This window comes from Rhinoderma darwinii, chromosome 3 (assembly GCF_050947455.1).
Source record: "Rhinoderma darwinii isolate aRhiDar2 chromosome 3, aRhiDar2.hap1, whole genome shotgun sequence".
NCBI lineage: Eukaryota > Metazoa > Chordata > Amphibia > Anura > Rhinodermatidae > Rhinoderma > Rhinoderma darwinii.
In genome coordinates, this window is record NC_134689.1 from 28,918,792 (window position 1) to 28,939,288 (window position 20,497).

Here is a 20,497-nt window from a genome sequence, read left to right on the forward strand (position 1 = left end):
CTGACAAATGTGAATATAACAAGTCATTTACGTCATCGGGGGAAGATCTGGTATTTGTACTTTCCACATATCAAGTACTGGAAGTGGAGTAGAGTTTATCCTGGCTGAGAGCAAATGAGTATATAAGGCCGAAATGAGACCTCTGGGGCCTTGAGACTTCAATATGCCAATAACGGGGTAGTTAGATATAATGGTTGTGCTAGGTGGAAATTGTACCTGTAAGTTGGCGAAGGTGTAAGTATCTGTACCATTGTAACCCTGAGATATGGTAAGTATCTTGCAGTTGTGTGAATGTAAGGAAGGAGCCAACATCACCAAGTCTAACTATTCCCAGGTCTTGCCAGACCTGGGAGTCCGCTAGCATTTGGATGGAGGGTAAAGTAGGATTATGCCACAAAGGCAATTCTGGAATGGTGTCCATATAGGTAAGTATTTTTTTAGATGTACACCAAATTGCTAATGCAAGACTGTAGAGGGAGTAAGGTAGTTTGCTTAGTGAATCCTGGATATTCTAAGAAGCTAAGCAAGCTATGACCTGCTACCAGAGAAGCCAAAAAATAATCAGAAACAAAAAGATGAGTATCGCAGACCCAATCTTGTATATTACGGAGTTGAACAGCCAAGTAATATAAATGAAAGTCTGACAAAGCCATAGTTTAGTTTAAGTTTTTATCTGAACGAACCCCATATGAATTTAATAACTAAAGAATTAAGGGATCGGAAGAAGGACATAGGCACTGTGACAGGCAGATGTTGCAATACATAAGTACATTTAGGTTGCGCTACCATTTTAACTAAATTTATGCGGCCTGCAACGGATAGCGGTAATTTGGACCATGAGCTAAATTTATCTCCTACCTGTCCTAAAAATGGGGCAATAGAAGTCTCGCCGGAATGTTTATGACCAAGAACCATATGGATTTCAAGATATTTAAACTTGGAAACAGTTTCAAGGTCATATTGTAATAGTAATGGGTCAGGAGTGGGATTTCTTGCCGTGCATAGTATGGCCGATTTCTGCCAATTTACCCGTAGTCCTGAGCATTGTGAGAAAGTATTAAGTGATTGGACAGATAAGTGGAATGATTTAGATTGATTTCTCAAAAAAAGGACCATATCATTGGCATATAAACCCACTACAGTTGTTTTATCCTTCCATGTAATGCCAGTGATTTCTGGTAAGGAGCGGAGTCTAATTGCTATCGCTTCTATGGCTATAGCAAATAAAGCCGGAGACAGGGGACGCGTCCTGTGCCACGAGCCAGAGGGAAAGGGAGGGCAGGAATGTTATTAACAACCACATTGGTCACAGGGGATGCATATATTAGTCGAATCCACATTTGAAAATGGGGACCAAAACCAAAATGTGTCAAACAGGCCCATAAAAATGACCATTCCACAGAATTGAATGCCTACATTTTATCTAAAGAAGCAATCGCCCATGGCATATCATGGGCTCTGCTTAACTGTATAATAGTTTGCACTTTCCTGATATTTACAGCAGTTGACTTTCCCAGCATGAACCTAGTTTGATCCAAATGGATTATAGAAAGGATGATCTCGTTTAATCTTCTGAAAAGTATCTTAGTCTAAATTTTATAGTCTACATTAACTAGTGATATGGGTCTATATGAGCCACACTCAAGAGGGTCTTTGTCAGGTTTCAGTAGCACTATGATTGTAGCATCATAGAATGTAGATGGAAGGGAGCGTGAGTGTGGGGCTTGACTAAGGGTATCTAATAGGAGTGGGGCAATTGTGTCTAAAAATCTTCTATATACTTCTATCGGCAGGCAATCGCGGGCCATGCACATGGCCACGTCCATTATTTTCTATGAGCCTGGGCTCCTGGGCCATACACGGACAGTGGAAACCACGATCGTGTGCATGGGCCCATAGAAATGAACGAGCCCATGGGATCCATGGGATCCACGGGAGAATTGCGGCTGCAAAAGCACGTTCGTGTGCATGGGGCCTAAATGGGGCTTCGAATCTGGAAACTTGCTCATTTGAAAAAGTCGGAAATGTGTGATCTTGTAAATATGATAAAACATCAGTTTACAGAGTAGGCATAAGAGGAGCTATATAACTCAGCATAGTAATTCCTGAATCTGGATGTAATCTTCTCAGCCTCTGTTAAAATGGTCCCATCAGAGTCCCAAATTTTCAGGACTGAGTTACTATCACTGTCCTGTTTAATTAGGTGGGCCAATAACTGACTAGACTGGTTGCCCATCTCAAAATAGTATTGACGTGTGAAGAATAGCTGACGTTTAGATTTAAGGTGGAGTTGTCTTTTATATGTGTCAAACTTAACCAGTTAGTTTTATGGGCATCAGTAGGGTCAGTAATGTATTGTGCCTCTGCTGCTGCCACCTGACTTTCCAAATCTCGTTCTAATTGAGCTGAGGTTCTTTTAATAAAAGAGACGGTGGATTTTAAACAGCCTTGAAGATACGCCTTGAACGAATCCCACCACAGAGTATGCGATAGAGATGAATCATTAATATACGATTGGTATACGATCAGATTGGCCAATAAGTTTTAGCCAGAAGGGTTGTATTTTCCAATTGGCCAATATACGTCTACCAGGGAAAGTTAAGTGAAGTAATACTGGACTGTGGTCAGACATACCTCTACCATCATGTGCTACTGATGTGACATATAGAGAGACATTAGGGGAGCCAAAACGATAGTCAATTCTAGACAACGTATTCCATCCCGTTGAGTGACAGGTGTATTCTACCTCATCAGGGTGGTGTGTTCTCCATAGGTCGATCCAGCCCACACTATTGATTAGCTGATATAAAGAAGTAGGGTGTATAGAGGGGAGAGAGTGGCAAATCTATCTAAGGATGTGTGCATGACTTGATCAAATTCACCCATACATAAGATAAAAGATGTAGGGAATTGGTGAGTGAATGTAATCGCCGCCTGAATAACATATAGATTGGCTTGTGGGGGATTATAAAGACATAAGACCACCTATGGTCTAGTGTCAATTTCTGTATAAACGAAGACAAATTTCCCATCTGGGTCTCTGTGGGTTTGCATAGGATTCCAACGCACAGATCGGTGTACAAGAAGAGAGACCCCTCTGGAATATGAAGTGTGGTAGGAGTGGTAAGAACATTGTACCCAGGGTCAGCTGTGAGATAAGTTTCTTGTAGGCCAACAATATGGGGACTGGAGTGGGAAAAAACTGATGCCCGAAGTACCCAAACCATACACATTCCACGAGACGTTAGAGTCGAAGACATGTATATATAGGTATGGTAAGTATATGTATAATCCTGAATATGAGTAAGGGTCCAGAAGAAAAGGAGTATATAAAAGACGTGACAGTGATTATAACAAAATTTCGTAGCATCTATGACATAGGCTAAGATCAAAACAATAAGAACCATATTAAAATAGTAACATGGAACAGTAACCCTGTAACCCTGTAAAGATGTAGTTGCAGGGTGAAATATAGTGTAGAATGGTGAATGTCCGACTAAGATATTGTCAGACATGTGACTACACATACACAGTATTATAATAAACAGATTAGATATTAATAGGAAACCGGGCCACACAACATAAGGGTGAGTCGTATACCGGGACCTACATTAAATCTGTATGGGACATGGATAGATGGTAACAGGAAGCAAATACAAGAATGTAAAATGATAAGCAGTAAAATGTACATAAGTATACAGGTAACACGTCATATATATTCTAACCAAAAGCACCAAGTAAACTTCCAGAAGATGTAGCCAACAAAATCAGTGTCGCAAAAGTTCAGCAGGTCAAAAGTGTAGCTAAAGAAATATCCTGTGTGTAAATCCAGGTCAATCTTGTGACGGCTGCATTTGGAGCCATTCAGTTGTTTCCCGTGGACTGTAAGAAGACCACCTTGCCATCAGCGTCTATACGGAGACAAGCTGGATACGCCATAAAGTAGGGAATTCTGCGATTTCTAAATTTCCTTTTTACCTCAATGAAGGTAGCACGCTGTTTCTGTAAGTCCGCTGAGAAGTCAGGAAAAATGGAAATGGTAGAGTTGTTCAATTTCAGCGGCCCTTTGAAGCGGGCAAGACGTAGGACGGAGTCACGATCTCTATAATTCAGTAGTTTAGCCAAAAATGGTCGTGGGTTGGCACCTGGAGGGGGAGGTTTAGCCGGTACTCTATGAGCACGTTCCACTACAACGCAGGCGGAAAAGGAGGCGTCTCCTTATGTAGTTTTGAGCTAGTTTTCTAAGAATGATTCTGGAGTCTGGCATTCAGCCTTCTCAGGGAGACCAATGATTCGCAAGTTATTGCGGCGTAGTCTATTTTCCAAGTCATCCAGTTTGGACTGACAAGCTTCCATTTTACGAGAGGCAGAGGAAATTGTAATTGTGAGAGGATTAATCTTGTCTTCTGCACGGGATACTCTATCCTCTATTTCTCCTATAAAACCGTGCTAATTTTGCATGTGCCGGCACAGTAAATTGGCATCGATTTTTATTTCTTTACCTGTCAAGGAGGAGGTACAGGTAGTAATGGCCGACAACAACTATGTGGAAACCTGTCGCAAAGTAGGTTCAGGATCTGTATCAGGGTCAACACCATCTCTGGAATGAGGATCGCCTTCCCTTAATTTCCCCTGTGTAGAACGTGTTGAGCGAGGAGTAGACATATGTCCTTCTTGGTCTGTATGAACAAACTCTTTCAGTCTATACATAGTAGGCTGTAGTTTGGATTTGTGCATGCCTTTCAATAAAGAATGAGCAATTCACATGTATTTGTACTGGGTAGCAGGCCCAGGAAGACAAGATATATTAGTGTAAAGTAGACGTGTCCATCCAAATAATAAGTCTGATCAACGTGATAAGTGATCAAGAAACGTCAATGTCGCAGCTACACAGGAAAGAGTACCTCAGGTAAGTTAATGGATGTTTTCCCGCCGCGTTGTGACTCCCAATAACAGGGAGTGTGCAGGATAAGTCAGTAGTCCCAAGTTGTTGCAGGAGCCAAGGTTAGGCACTGCAAGGAGAACTAGGAGGATATGTCGGACACCTGCGGGAGCTCCGGTATCTGTGTCCCACGCCCCTGAAGTCGTCACTCAGCACAGACGGGAGAAAGTATGTCGTCCCGCAGGGCAAGGAGATCGTCCATACCTTGTGCAGTTGTACGGGCTATTCGGCATAAAGAGGGGAAGAGCTGGAACTGATCGCCGACAGGCATATGTAGTTTCGTCACTAGCTCTCTACACGAGGTGAAGTGGTGATGTGGATCAGGAGATGTATATCAGGCCGCCGAATGCCGCATGTCGTCGTTTCCAGCCAAAAGGGGGTCCCAGAATATGTCAGGAGTGTTGTCGGGTGTATGGTGGTCCGGTATTAAACTATAGGTATCGCATATAGGTATGCTCTCAGCACAGGATGAGGTCAGGATGTACAACGGTCCCCTGGAGAGCGGCTTAAACACGTCCGTCCATCTTGGCTGCTGGCCACACCCCCATATAGAATGCTATTTACCTCTTTTTCAGACTGAAGACGTCCGAAAACATTAAATTTCCCACGCTTCCCTGAATCCTGGGAGCGAGCAGGTAGATGTTTCTGTGGGACAGAGAAAAAAAGTCACATGTGATCTATCTATCTATCTATCTATCTATCTAATGTCTGTCTGTCTATCTATCTTCTTTCTATCAATCTATCTATAGATCCAGTGGCGTTACTACCACTGTAGCAGCCTAAGCGGCATAAGCGGGCCCATGCCCGGTCTTAGGGGTGTGCGACATGTGCGGGTGCACAGGGCACTGCAGCCTCCCAGCATGTAGGGGGCACCACTGTGCAGGCCGTGTGAAATATCTATCTATCTATCGCTTTAAAACCCCCGTTGTATATTAGAATTATAAATTAGTCACATAAACTAAGGGATAAAATATAACAAACAAATTTGTAGCTGCAGGAAATAAGTATGAAATCAATAATAACACATAATCTCACCTTGCCGAAAACATCCCAAAAGCTCTTTTTCTCAGTTTTGGGACGTTGTGTTGTGATCTACAGAGAAAAAAAAGTCACATGTGATCTATCTATCTACGTATCTATCTATCTATCTATCTATCTATCTATCTATCTATCTATCTATCTATCTATCTATCTATCTATCTATCTATCTATCTACCGTCACATAATACCCCTTTCTGACCAAGGGAGAAGGCATTTTTTCCAGATTCACCAATCCATTTAAAGCTATGGTCGGCTCCATGGTTTTAGGAGCAGAATCTGGTTGAACAGGAAAAGCCTGCCAAAGAGAAATCTGAAGTGAATAGATAGATGTGTTTTTAAAATATTTTTGTTTAGTTAATATCCAAACTTCCACCAATATACCCAAACACATCCTTTCGATGCATCAAAGCATCCCCCAATGTATCCAAACATCCCCCCAACCCTGACTTTTCTGCATCAAGATAAAACTAGAAGAAAATGTAGATGAATTTTCCACTGCTAAGGGAGTGACTCTGACAAGGATATGTATTAGAAAATTCCAATAACTGCAATTCCTGCTTTTCTCCCTGGCTGTCTAATCTAGGGACAGGTTGACTGACAGCTCATAGAGGGCAGATATACTGCGTAAAAGCACACAGCGTATCCGCCCTGGGCGCCGCAGGGAATATCGTCTGAAAAACTGCACCAAATTATAGTGCAGTTTTTCAGCCGGAATATCCACTGTGAAAAACTGCACATGAAAAAAAAAAAAGTTTGATACTTACGTAGCCATGGCAACATGTCCCTCTGCCATCCTGCAGGCCGGCCTTCTGGGATGACGTTTTATCCCATGTGACCATTGCAGCCTGTGATTGGCTGCAGCTATCACATCTAAAAGAAAAAAGTCATCCCAGGAGGATACCTTGGACGAAGAAACACAAAATTTTGGGTAAGTATACGATTCTTTTTTTTCTGATCTGCGCTCATCCACCGCAAAAAATGCAACATCTGCTATTTGTTGTGGGTTTTACCTCCCATTGAATACAATGGGGGAAACCCGCAACATGAAACAGCGATTACGCAAAACACAATTGACATGCTGCAGATTAAATAAACGTACTACAGGTCAATTTCTGAGCGTTTTTTCCGCTAATAATTTACACAGCGTGTGGATGAGGTTTGTTGAAATCGTATCCATTCTGCTGCTACTGTATTATGCTGCAGATTTTCCACAACGAATCCCGTTACAGAAAATCTGCAGTATTTACGCTACTTGTGAACTTACCCTAAGAGGAGAGGGTGTTTATGCTGCTTCGTTTTAGTGATCGGTAGGGGTCTCAGTGCTCGGACCCCCACCGATCAAAACTTCTGACAAGTCACTATGACGTCAAAAGTTTTTCAAAAAGTTTAGTTACCCTTTAAAGGGTAACTAAAGGTTTGACAAACTTCTGACGTGTCATAGTGACATGTCAGAAGTTTTGATTGGTTGGGGTCCGAGCACTGTGACCCCCACCAATCGCTCAAATGAAGCGCTTTTTCCGGAAAGCCGATGTATCGGTGTACGGGCTCATAGACTTTTTATTGGGCCCGTACTCCGATACATTGATTTCCGGAAAAAGCCGAACAGACAAGTAGCGGCTAAGCGCCTACACGAGTGCTTCTGCCGCTTCGTTTGAGCGATTGGTGGGGGTCTCAGTGCTCGGACCCCCACCAATCAAAACTTCTGACATGTCACTATGACATGTCAGAAGTTTGTCAAACCTTCATTTACCCTTTAAATGAAGCTGTGGCCGACCCCCACTTTTACCCATAATGTAGGTTTCCTGTCTTTCTTATATTAGGTTGGTTATATTACATATTTACTTCTGCAGGCCAGGGGTGGTTCCCGGTCTGCTGTCAGTCTTAATATGATGTGGATGTTACTCCAGTGGAGCTTTCACTTTGATGTAAATGCTATTTACCTCCTTTTTGGACTGATGAACTCCAAAAAGATTCCATTTCCCACGCTTCCCTGAATCCTGGGAGCGGGCAGGTTGATGTTTCTGTGTGACAGAGAAAAAAAGTCACATGTGATCTATCTCTCTGTCTATCTGTCTGTCTGTCTGTCTATCTTTGTGCATATAGGTCTGTTACCTTGACATAATACCCCTTTCTGGCCAAGGGAGACAGCTTATTTTCCAGATTCACCAATCCAATTGAAGCTATGGTCGGCTCCGCTGTTTTAGGAGCAGAATCTGGATGAACAAGATTATCCTGCCAAAGAGAAAACTGAAGTGAATAGATGTGAATTTTACACATTTTTTGTATATTCAATATCCAAATTTCCACCAATATATCCAAACATCCTTTCGAAGCATCAAAGCATCCCCCAATGTATCCAAACATCCCCCCAACCCTGACTTTTCTGCATCAAGATAAAACTAGAAGAAAATATAGAATAAGAGAAATGTTACCTTGCTCTTGTAGTCCCGTCTCCAGGAAGGTTTCCATGTCCTTGCTGGGATTTTGAACTCTCTTACTGGAGCGTCCGGGATGTAATCAAAGACCCCAGCGAGACATTGCTGTGAAAAAGACAGAAAAATGAGTTACCTTCAGGTGAATGTTTTTCTGTAGATCATGATTTAGATTTGTGTATAGGGGAGAGATCCATTATGATCCTATGTTTATATATAGACAGCACCTGACCCTGTGGTGATGCACGGAGCATCAACTGCCACCAATAATTCCCAATAATGGACATGGCCATAACATTACAATGTCTGATCAAGTGGCCAACAATAATGGGAAAGTGTGTCGGACATTAAAGTGAATGTCTAATATGCTGATGCAGCGATAAGCAGAATACTGGAGCCAATTCTGACAGTCTGTATTCTCTAATTAGGCCCCATGCACACGACCGTAGAGTTAGTTCCTAATTACGGACGATTCATTTCTATGGCCGCCGGACGATTTCGCGTTTAATTACGGGAATGTGCCCGTGCCGTAGAAAGCCTTCGCAAAAGATAGGACATGCTATTTATGGCTTTTTACGGACCGTGCCCCCATACTGTATAGATGTTTCTGTGGGACAGAGACATGATTTATGACGTCCGTATCACCTAACAGTTTATCACAAGTTGTTGGATCACAATAATACCATAAAACTCCTGCATCTTTAAGAATCAACACATAAAAAAATCCATCTTCTTGAAAACATACTAATAGTTGAATTGGCTTTCTATGAAACTGGGCCTGAGGTGTATATTTGTGAGATAGAAAAATTAGATTGTGAGCCCCATTGGAGACAGGGACTGATAATACAAGCTCTGTACAACATTGTGGAACATGAACAGAAAATAAATAAATGATCCTTAATCTTCATAAACACAATATATATTGGATTACTTACAACGAATTTGGCCATTTTCAGAAAATTTGCACAGTAATACAATCAGTAATATCAGTATCTCACTCTCCTCTCCTTCTCTCTCTCCTACCAAAACCCTCAAAGAAGTTAAGCCTGAGCTCGGAATATTAAAGCAGTGACCGGTGACATCAGAGTAGGATGTGACATCACAGGGCCATACCTTGGTTACAGGGCAGTGATATTATAACGGGCTTCATGACATGGCAAGGACACGATGTGGAGATTAATAACATTTCAAAAACATCAGATATAAACTGTCAAATTCTAATCCCGCCGCCTCAGTCTTGTCACTGTACAACTATAGATACAATGACTTTAAGTAATGAACTGTTACATTGTAACAAATAATGGAGTCCTGTTCTGTTTATAGCTTATAAAAGATACATTTTGCTACATTGTCTCTATACACATTATAACATTATGCTTCCATTTACATGGTGAGATGTCATGTTAAATCATTGTTGCCTTCACATATGAGACTGGGTTCACACGACCTATTTTCAGACATAAACGAGGCGTATTATGCCTCGTTTTACGTCTGAAAATAAGGCTACAATACGTCGGCAAACATCTGCCCATTCATTTGAATGGGTTTGCCGACGTACTGTGCAGACGACCTGTAATTTACGCGTCGTCGTTTGACAGCTGGGCACTTCTTTGCAATGTAATTTGAGCCGTTCTTCATTGAACTCAATGAAGAACAGCTCAAGATTTACGAGCGTCACAGACGCCTCGTATATTACGAGGAGGAGCATTTACGGCTGAAACAACGCAGCTATTTTCTTCTGAAAACAGGCTGTCATTTCAGCCGTAAATGACAGCTAGCGTGTGAACATACCCTAAGGCTGCTATTCTGTTATACAGCATCGGGTACATTTAGGGTCAGTTCACACGTTGTGTAAATACTGCAGTTTTTCAGCAAGGGAGTTCGCTGCGGAAAATCTACAGCAAATACAGTAGCAGCAAAGTGGATGAGATAAAACAAATCTCATCCACACGCTGCGTATATACTGCGAGGAAAGAACGCTTAGTGATTGACCTGCGGTGCGGTATTTTATTCCACAGCATGTCAATTGTATTTGCGTAAACGCTGCTTATTTGTTGCAGGTTTTCCCCATTGAATACAATGGGAGGTAAATCCCACAAAATATAGCAGTTATTGCTTTTTTTGCGGTGGATCACAAAAAAAAAAAAATTGTTCGCAGTGATCCCATTGCAAAAAAAGAAAGATAAAAAAAAACATACTTACCCAGAAGTCTGTGTTCCTCCCTCCAGCGTGGCCGCCTGGTGTGACGTTTCATCCTATGTGACCGCCGTAGCCAATCACAGGCTCTAGCAGTGGTCACATTGGATGAAACATCATCCCAGGAGGCCAGCCTGTATAACGTCTGAGGGCCGATCTCATGGGATTGGCTGCAGCGGTCTCCTGCTAGCAGGCCGGTTAGTGCAGCGGTTTTCCACACCACAGTTTGATGCGCTTTTTCGCCCGGAATTCCCTGCAGCGCACAGCGCGGATACGCTGCGTGCTTTTACGCAGGATATCCGCCCCGTGTGAACTCGGCTTTAGGCCCCCCATACAGTTGTTCCTATTAGGCCTTATTCACACGAAAGGGATAATCGGCCGTGTGGTGGACGTTTTTTTAACGGCCCGGACACGGCTGCATTAATATCAATGCTTGTCTATTGTTTAGGGGAAGAGTAGTAGTTTTAATGGCACCAGTTATTGTACCATATTATGTAGCAGGGAAACTTTTAAAAATTATTTAGTGGTGTAAAATGTAAAAAAAAAACAGCAATTCTTTCATTGTTTTTTGGGTTTCGTTTGACAGAGTTCACCCTGCTGCGAAATAGCGCACTAATGTTATTTTGTAGGTCAAAATAATTACGGCGTTACCAAATTTATACTTTTTTTTAATTTTTTTTACTACTTTTAATTGGAAAATGTCTTTTGTGTCGCCATATTCTGAGAGCTCTAACTGTTTTATTTTTCCATTGATGGAGCTGTCTGAGGGCTTCATTTTTGTGATGCGAGCTGTAGTTTTTTTTGTATACCATTTTGGATACATGCAACTTTTTATTCCACTTTTTTTTTCTGGGAGGCAGGGTAACAGCAATTATGACGTGTCATTTATTTATTTTTTTCTCAGTTTTTTTACGCGTTCATTGTGCCAGATAAATAACGTTATATTGTATTCGTTTAGACATTTACATATGTGGCATTACCAATTATGTTTATTTTTTTAATGTTTACATTACTTTAAGGGAAACATTTTTTATTTAATTTTGACTTTTGTTTTCATCCCAGTAAGGGACTTGAGCGTGTGATGGTATGATGCTGGTACAATACTCTACAATACTTATACATTGCAGTGTATTGTTGTTTTAACAGTCCCCTATAAAAACGACCCTCTAGTTAAAAACTTAAAATTAACTATAAACTGAAAAATTAGAGTTAACATACCTTGTGGCCTTCTCCTGCTTGTTCCTGGCTCTATTCCCACATTCCGGTCGAAGATGGCTGCCGCTGTCTAAGACTGGCATATGGAGAGCGTTGTCTGCCAGTCTAAGATACACTGACGCCCCTCCCCTGCCCTCGGATGGACTAGCGCTGATGACACCAGGTATGTTAAGTATAATTCTGCAGTTTATAGTTCATTGCTTGTTTTTTACTACAGTGTTTGCTCTAAAAAGGCATAATAGGAACACCAACATGGCAGATGCGGGCGCCCGGCTGCAATGACAATCCATCGGCACCCTGCAATCACATTGCAGGTGGAATGATGTGGTGACAGAAGTGACCCCTCCTCTGTCTAATGGCTTAGATGCCGAGGTCAATAGCTAGGCGGGTAAATGGCCAGAATCAGAGTTACCTCCAATCCTGGAACATTAGTGTCAGCTGCAATAAGCAGCTGACAGTCGCGGTGTATGGAGCGGGCTCAGCCCGTAAGCCCACTTAAACCCGGGTAAATATATAATTGTGTTTCATTTATTTGAATTGAGTATGAAGCATAAAAATAGCAATTTCACCATAGTTTTTCATTCCTTCTTTACAGTGTTTACCGTTAAAATTATTAGATGGAAAAATTTTATTGTATGGGTTAAAAAAATAATTATTTTGTATTTTTTAGCGTTGCAGTGGGATTTTTTTTATTGGTTACTTTATTTACAAGTACTATCATATGTCTATACAGTATGACAGGTTATTACTGACTGTTTATGTCACCGGCGGGCACTGCGTAAATATTGCCACATACCCCCCAAGACACAATATGAATACGATACACAATGGGTATGTATATATGGCAAAGAAATACCGTAAAATAAGTATGTATATCACAAATATATAACTTTATTTAGAAGTAAATACACCACATGAAATAGTTAAAAACATTTAAAATAGCATCAACATGCTACACAAAATCTCTGGGAGAAGCCACCCGGATAAGTGGCAAAAAGGAACCCCCACATTACCTCCTAATCCCCTAGATATGCAATCCTAATATATAGGCATCTGTAAAAAAAAATATTCCCTCTAACCAGCATGTCCCGTAATATGAGACGAGGGGAGAAGGGGACTGAAAGCCCCAGGCGTATCGTCACAACGTATCGCTGCTTCCTGAGGAAGCCACGTTATTACTGACTGTACACCTAAGGTCCGCACTAAAATATAATATTACTAGTTCATTATTAGTCCCAGGGCTGATACAATTTCTTAGTTAGTCTCGGCGGCTGTGCTGCCAGGTCTGACAGGGACAGAATAAAATGAGTCCCCCTCACATTCTCCGCACTGCAATCAGCACTGATCGCGGTGCTTCAACGGTTAACCCCTTGGTGCCACAGCGATTTTTCATTTTTTCACTTCCCGCTGTTATGGAATAAATATATGTATAATGTATCTGGGGCCCCAAGGAGTGAAATGTTATAGAGGAGAACATGTGTTACAATAGAATGGGTATTTTAGAAAGGTTAAGAGAGGAAATAGTTTGCAGCTGCTCTGCTGTCTCTTTTGAAATTGCGAACAGATGGCGGTCAATCACTTGACCAACCCCCCTAAGCATAAAAGGGAATACCTTGTGTTCCACCAATGGGTTTTATTGAATATACAGATGACTCATATGTTATGGAGTGTTTTTGTGTGATGCTATAAAAGCGACCACTACGGTTAAATAAAGTCAGAAGTATTTTTACCTTGAGAAACGTCTCAGTGTATCTGTTGCTTCTCCGAGCTCGTCCCCCCCACCTGATTTGAACCTGCATGGAGATCAAGGCGTAACGTGACTCAAATTGCGATCACAGAAATTGGCGCCCGAACCAGGGACTTGACCAGAAGGACGGCACCCCACCTAGGGGATCTCCCGGGACTTGAATGGCGACCACCCGGACGAAGGAACGTGCAGACCACTGCTGCAGCAAGGTAAGAAGACTTAATTCTTACAAACTCTGCTCTGCACCTTCCTGTCTGGTAGGTCAGCTTCCCGGTAGTACTCCTGAGGGATAGAGGGGCCACATGAGGGTATTTTTAGTGTAAAAATCTGGTCAAGTCTATATGTAATCCTACCCTCAGGATAAAGTGCCTGATCTCCATGACAGTATTTGTATGAATGTTGTAGAAATCCAGTTTTGTGTCACAAATGCATTTTAGAATAAGGAAATTGTTTTTGGAAAAAAATTCAGATAATCTGGCAAATTACCAGAAACATGTGTACATGCTTCAGGTGACTACGGGGATTATGATAGGCTAAATTTAAGCCCGGAAATCGAAAATTTTGTGCAATCTGATAATCCGGAAAAATGCCGAAAATGTGTGTACAGCATTGAGGTACTTGCGGAGATTATCATGCACTGATTTTCAGCTCAAAATTGCAGAATTTTGTGCAATCTGATAATCCGGCATGTCAAATGAACAGCTTGATTTTACGTTTGCCTTGTTATTTGGATTAGGAATATTTGTCATATTATTGTCATGGTGCGGAGGGCACGTACTCGAGTGGTGTCTCAGACGAAGAAAGTAAGATAGTTATAAAAGGACTGTGAAAGGGAAAGATCCTCTGGCCAGAGTAGAGTAAGTACGGAAACTAGAACTGTCTAAAATAGATGAGAAAGAAATTCATCTGTCAGTAGCTAAAATCTGTAACAAAATAAGAAGTATCAAGTGGATAAGTAACTGTCGAAAATAGGCAAGAAAGAAATTTGCCTATCAGGAAACTTACCCCTTGAATTACTTAGGGTGTGCCAAAAAAGGCCACCACTTACAGTCACAAGATGAGGAACTTGGTGTTCCTATTAAGAAGTTTCGAGGGGATAAGTAACTGTCTAAAATAGGTGAGAAGAAATTCACCTATCAGGAAAATTACCCCCTACGTAACTTAGGGTCTGCCCATAGGCGACCACTTATAACTAGGCAACAATGGGGAACTTGGTGTTCCTATTACGAGATGAGCACCCACAAGGACTGACAGCCAAACAGGCAGTAGCAGAAAGAGAAGGTAAAAAGGCAACGCAAGGAACGAATCAGTTAATGAAGGCATGTGGAATGGGAAAAGTGGGAAGATTAGATCTGGAAAAATATAGATGATATAATGAGCAGATCCTTTGTGGGATTATTGTTTAGTTGGTTGTAATTTGGCTCAGTTGGATAGTGAATTAGCAAGCACCTGTTAAAATGGTGTAAATTTATTAGGGGATTGTAAATCCAGAACCACACAGAGTCAAATGACAAAGCAGATTGGAGTAGATGGATTGTAGCATCTTTTAGAAAGCAACAAAGAGCCTACAAATGTATGTAATGTTAATACACTGAAGTAAAAGTGCAGGAGGTTGTCAGAGGAAATTCATATTTTATAAAGTAAAGTTTAAAGCAAAGGAAGTGATAGAAGTAGTAGCTGTTTTAAAGTTGCAAGTGACCTTATAGTAAATTCCCATATGGTATAATTTAGAATCAACTAGTGTGACAAGAGAAGGGGGAGGTGAAGAACAGCTGCTAGTGAGATAAGAAATGTAATCTTGTTCTTGAAAAGAATGGACACAACATTAAATGCTGAAATAGATATTTTGTATGACTTTGTGTCATATTGTATGTATTAGAAAACAGGACCAGCCGACGCCCGGTAATGGCGTCCGTACCTCATGTTGAGTGTGTCCTCATTGTTGGTGGGAAACCCCCTGCGCACTGTGTTTCCAATGGGAGAGGCTGCCCCCCCCCCCCCTGCCCCTGATGTGGCCACGCCCGGCCCATCCAAATCAGTATGAAATAATCACCTTGTTAATTTTGTCATTTGTAGTGTTTTTTCTATTTACAGAAGTTCCAGTCTAGTTCACTGATGAAACAACACGTCATCATAATATAGAGATGGTGGCCGACAGATTGTACGGTTAAACATTAACGTAGATAATTCCTATACAATGGTGTGATGAATGATTGCAGATACGTATGTTGTTTTGCCGGCATTGAAAGTGTTAAGATTGTGAGAAGTTGTGAGAAGTGGTGAGAAGCTGCGAGTTTGTGACCCCCCTCCCTCCCCCCTAAAGTGTGCTGTGTTTGGGAGGAGGAGGAGGGGGGCTGACTGGGTGCAGTCTGCAGGGCTGATGAGACAAAGGGATCTCAATATGCACTGCTGAGATATATATATATATATATATCAGTAATGTGTACAAACTGAAATAAATTTCTTCTCTTTTGCGCAAGCGCTGTTGGTTATAAAAGTTACGATATTTATGTGTTATGATGTGATCAGATTTCATGTGTTTTGATCATTCAGATGTATTAAACTACAGATACTGTGAGACACGGGGGTTTTGAAAATGTATGTGACCCCACCGTTATACTGTTTATTGGTTTGCAGTAATTAATGTTATCAGAGATAATATTTTCTGTTTAATTGAATAACTAACTACAATTGTTCTATTTTTGATTTCACACATGAGTTATGTCATTGTAAAGATCAAATGTTTGTCAGGAAAAAGTCATTTTTGTTTCAGGCTGTTGTACATTACAGGGGGTTAAACTAGTGTTATGTTGAGATGTAGTTTTGAACTCTGCTACATTACTCTCGCAGAGTCCACAAGGGGGGGAAGGGTGAAGGAACTGATCAGGTACAATTTTGGTTTATGTGTAAGAGACCATCCCCCTCCAGCAAAGTTACACAGGAGGCGATGTGACGTCACTCACACGAGTTTTTATGGATTTAGATGAGGGAGAAGGCAAAACAAAACTTGTATATTACTGCTATTCTAACTCAAGTACAACCTAAGCATTTGTCAACTGCAAGACATTTGAGATTAACCTGTGCACTCCTTCTCCTTGAGCAGGTCACACTCCATAGCTGTACTACATTGAACCCAGCTACCTTACTGCCTTTGGAGCAAGGGGGAGAAGACGTAGGTAAAGTATGGTCACAATTTTTGCCTGAAACTGATGAACATGATTGTATGGCCCTTATGGCCCAGGAAACAGTGGGGTTCGCACATGTAAGAGATACCCCACTCCAAAACCCAGACCTAATACTCTTTGTGGATGGTTCAAGGTATTGTGTAGAAGGATCTTTTCTTACAGGATATGCAGTAACCACCGAAGATGTAGTCCTAGAAGCAGCCTCCTTACCAGCGTCCCGCTCAGCACAAGAAGCGGAGCTTAAGGCCCTGGCAGCAGCATGCCAACATGCAGAAGGAAAGACAGCAAATATATACACTGACTCTCAATATGCTTTTGGGATTGCACACGATTATGGCCCCATATGGAAGGCTAGACAGTTTTTGACCTCTGCAGGTACACCTGTAAAGAATGCAGACTTTGTAAAATACTTGATGGAGACCCTGATGTTACCCACAGAAGTAGCAGTAGTAAACATTAAAAGCTCACACTAAGGTGAGTTCACCAGAGACAAAAGGGGAAATGCCCTGGCAGACGAAGCGGCAAAGCAAGCAGCACAGAAGCTACCCGTGTTAGCAGCCGTATGTCAGATAAAAGATCCAGAGGAAACAAGACCAGCTGTAAGCCCGGAACTACTGCAAAAACTTCAAGGACAAGCAACAGAAGAAGAAAAAGACAAGTGGACGGCCCAAGGAGCAACGCTACGAAAAGATGGCCTCTGGCAATGCAAGAATAAACTGTGCCTGCCTAAGACAATGTTCCCAATGATGGCCCAAATAACACATGGAGCGACTCACCAATCAAAAACGGCAATGATGGACTTGGTAAACAAGGTGTGGTATGCTCCAGGGTTTAGTGTGATGGCCAGCAGTTTTACACAAGGATGCATGATCTGTGCAACACATAATATTGGAAGAACTGTAAAAGTACCACAGAAGCACACACCCAGACCTATATATCCGTTCCAGAGACTGCAGATAGACTATATTCAATTACCAAAAGTCGGTACCTATGAGTATGTGCTTGTTTGTATTGATCTCTTTTCAGGATGGCCAGAAGCATTTCCAGTAACCAAAGCTACAGCCGTAGCCACAGCAAAGAAACTGATCAACGAGGTGGTGTGCAGATATGGAGTTCCAGAGGTGATCGAGAGCGACAGAGGAACTCATTTTACGGGTGAAATCATGAACCATGTGTTGTCAGCTCTAGGCATAAGTCAAGCCCTACATACACCATACCATCCACAAAGTAGTGGGAAGGTTGAGAGACTAAATGGGACTCTCAAATTGAAAATCCAAAAAGCAATGGTAGAAACCGGGAAACCATGGACCGAGTGTCTACCATTAGCCTTGTTCTCAGTAAGATACACGCCCACAAAAAGAACAGGTCTCAGCCCATATGAGATCTTATTTGGGTCGGCTCCCAGATTAGGATGTTATTTTCCACAGGTGCTCCAAATGCAGTATGGTAGACTAACAGATTATGTATAAACGCTGAACAAACAAGTGACTAAGGTGCATGCACAAGTCTTTGCTTCCATTCCAGGTCCTGATTCAGTTGACGTATAAGCTAGAACCAGCAGATTGGGTCGTTGTTAAAAGACACGTGAGGAAAAGTCTAGACCCAAGATTTGATGGTCCTTTTCAAGTCCTACTCGTTACAAGCACCTCAGTGAAGCTCGAAGGAAAGGCAAGCTGGATTCACGCCAGTCATTGTAAAAAGGTTCTTCAGCCAGAAGAATGAAGATCTTTGCGGTTGTTGCGGCGGTTGTTGCGTGTGCTCTTATACAAAAAGGCAGAACTGCTACTCCTGTACACGTAATCAGTACAGAATCACTGGAACAGTTCAGGACAGGGTGGGCGAATGCCACAGTGGATAGAAAGCAGGGTAACTACACCTGTAAGGCCAATGACCCGTGTTATACTACAAATGTGACTACAACCGAAGGGACTTGGAAAAAAGGACCACATGGAGGGACTGTGTACCTTCACATAGACAAAACAGCCAACATTAGCATACAAGAAGAGACGGCTGTTGTTTTGTTGTTATGAACCAGATTTACAGTATCTATAGAAATATACAACCAGTAAAAATAGAAATGAAATGATAAATAAGACTTATGAAAGATGCAACAAGGAGAGGCTCAACTCTACGATTGTAATAAAAGAAACTGATGGGATGATATTATGTATGAATAATAGCCAAATAAGAAATAGAAGATATTTTGTATTCTTGATAACAATTCTAAGAGATAGTTTTAAGCCACATATAACAGTACAAAGTCTGGAAAGAATCGCACACACTTGTAAGAGCGCTGTAACCCAACAGCAGAAAAAGAATGTACACTTCAATATTTCCTTCCCTGAATCCCCCAGCTGTCATAGACAAAAAAGAGAATGGTATGACCCGCTATTAGGAGGGGCAGGAACGGGATTAGGAGTATTGAATGGTATACAGTTAGAAACAGTTATGAACAAATTAAACTCAGTGGGAGACGACACATCTACTGCATTAAGGATAGGTGCCTCATGGTTACCTACTACCTTTGCCATACAACAGAAAGGGTTAGCTATAGATGAACTGTTTCTAAATGTTTTTAATGAAAGTATGCTAACCGAATATAGAACATTACAGAATGTATCAACTTTTGTAAATTGGACAGTATGTACGCTTAAAACGATGTGGCAACAAGAACAGATGAATAATTTTAAGAATAAATTGTTTAGTAGTCATGTTAGGCAATGGACAGACATTCTGCCCATAGGAGAGAGAAATGATACGTGGTTATTGTTCCAGCCTGAGTATACTGAGTGTGCCCCTAAATGGTGTGCAGGAAGACTAATAGCATTCAATGTGAAAAATCCTACTCTATTATGCAAATTTATTGTTATGCCAATGGTAATGATTGATCCGGTGACATTATTAGGACAATATTGGATGCCAGAAATGAAGAGAACACACATAGATTCTCAAAATAAGACAAGGAATATAGATTTGTGCCAATTAACAGAGCAAGGATATGTATGTAATCAGCAGTCAGGGATATATGAACCCTGTCTAATGCAGCACCAGGATAATGTATGCGCACTCACTATAATCCCACAAGCTAACCTACAGGTTTATATTGAAGTAGGTCCACAGCATGTATGTTTAATAACTAACAACAAGCAGACCCTTAGCCAGTTTAATCTCATAGGACCATTTTCAGGATGTCTATACAATGTGACGCATTTGACTTGGGGGAACCAAACTATAGTGTTCCTGCCTACTTTAGAAGAAATAATGTCCACTGTATGGGTACCTGAACCTTTGCCCTATGGAAATTTTAGTTTGCCACTGGAAGAGTTAAAACAAGTGTTACAAAAGTCTAAAGACGTAAAGAAATTGATAGCAGCCCATAATGTAACTCTAAGTAAAGTGAAAGTATTGGCTACAATAGCAGCTAGGGAAGTAATAAATTTATCGTCAGCAATAAAAGATGCCAGTGCCCATCACTAGTATGACGTTTTTACAGGATTTTCCCCCACTGCCACTAAGATACTGCATGTGTTATTCCAACCCTTGATATGTTTCATAATATTGTTTATATTGCTTACATGTTTTAATTGTTATACATTTTGCAAAATAAGGGAAGCATTCAATCAGAGGCCTATACATTATGATGAAAGAATGTTGTGAGATTACCCCACCTACATACCTGTGTGAATCAAGTGAAGAAATGGATCGAAGCCTTGCTATCAGGAGATAGAAGTAGCATTGG

At 41.3% G+C, this 20,497-nt stretch overlaps 1 protein-coding gene across 4 annotated transcripts in view; it reads right to left on the reverse strand.

Annotated features, from left to right (window-relative positions):
* LOC142750934 (uncharacterized) overlaps positions 1 to 20,497 on the reverse strand; it is a 282,134-nt gene that overhangs the window by 244,235 nt on the left and 17,402 nt on the right. Inside the window, exons 1-6 of one of the 4 annotated variants that reach the window (XM_075859912.1) lie at positions 13,557 to 13,718; positions 8,416 to 8,523; positions 8,096 to 8,215; positions 7,924 to 8,004; positions 5,978 to 6,034; positions 5,507 to 5,587 (exon numbers count right to left, since the gene is read on the reverse strand). In XM_075859912.1, the coding sequence (XP_075716027.1) occupies positions 5,507 to 5,587; positions 5,978 to 6,034; positions 7,924 to 8,004; positions 8,096 to 8,215; positions 8,416 to 8,523; positions 13,557 to 13,625 (516 nt within the window). In that variant the 5' untranslated portion in view covers positions 13,626 to 13,718. Of the gene's footprint in view, positions 1 to 5,506; positions 5,588 to 5,977; positions 6,035 to 7,923; positions 8,005 to 8,095; positions 8,216 to 8,415; positions 8,524 to 9,350; positions 9,437 to 13,556; positions 13,719 to 20,497 lie in introns of those variants that run through there. The other 3 variants (XM_075859911.1, XM_075859913.1, XM_075859914.1) reach the window with 3 other exon arrangements.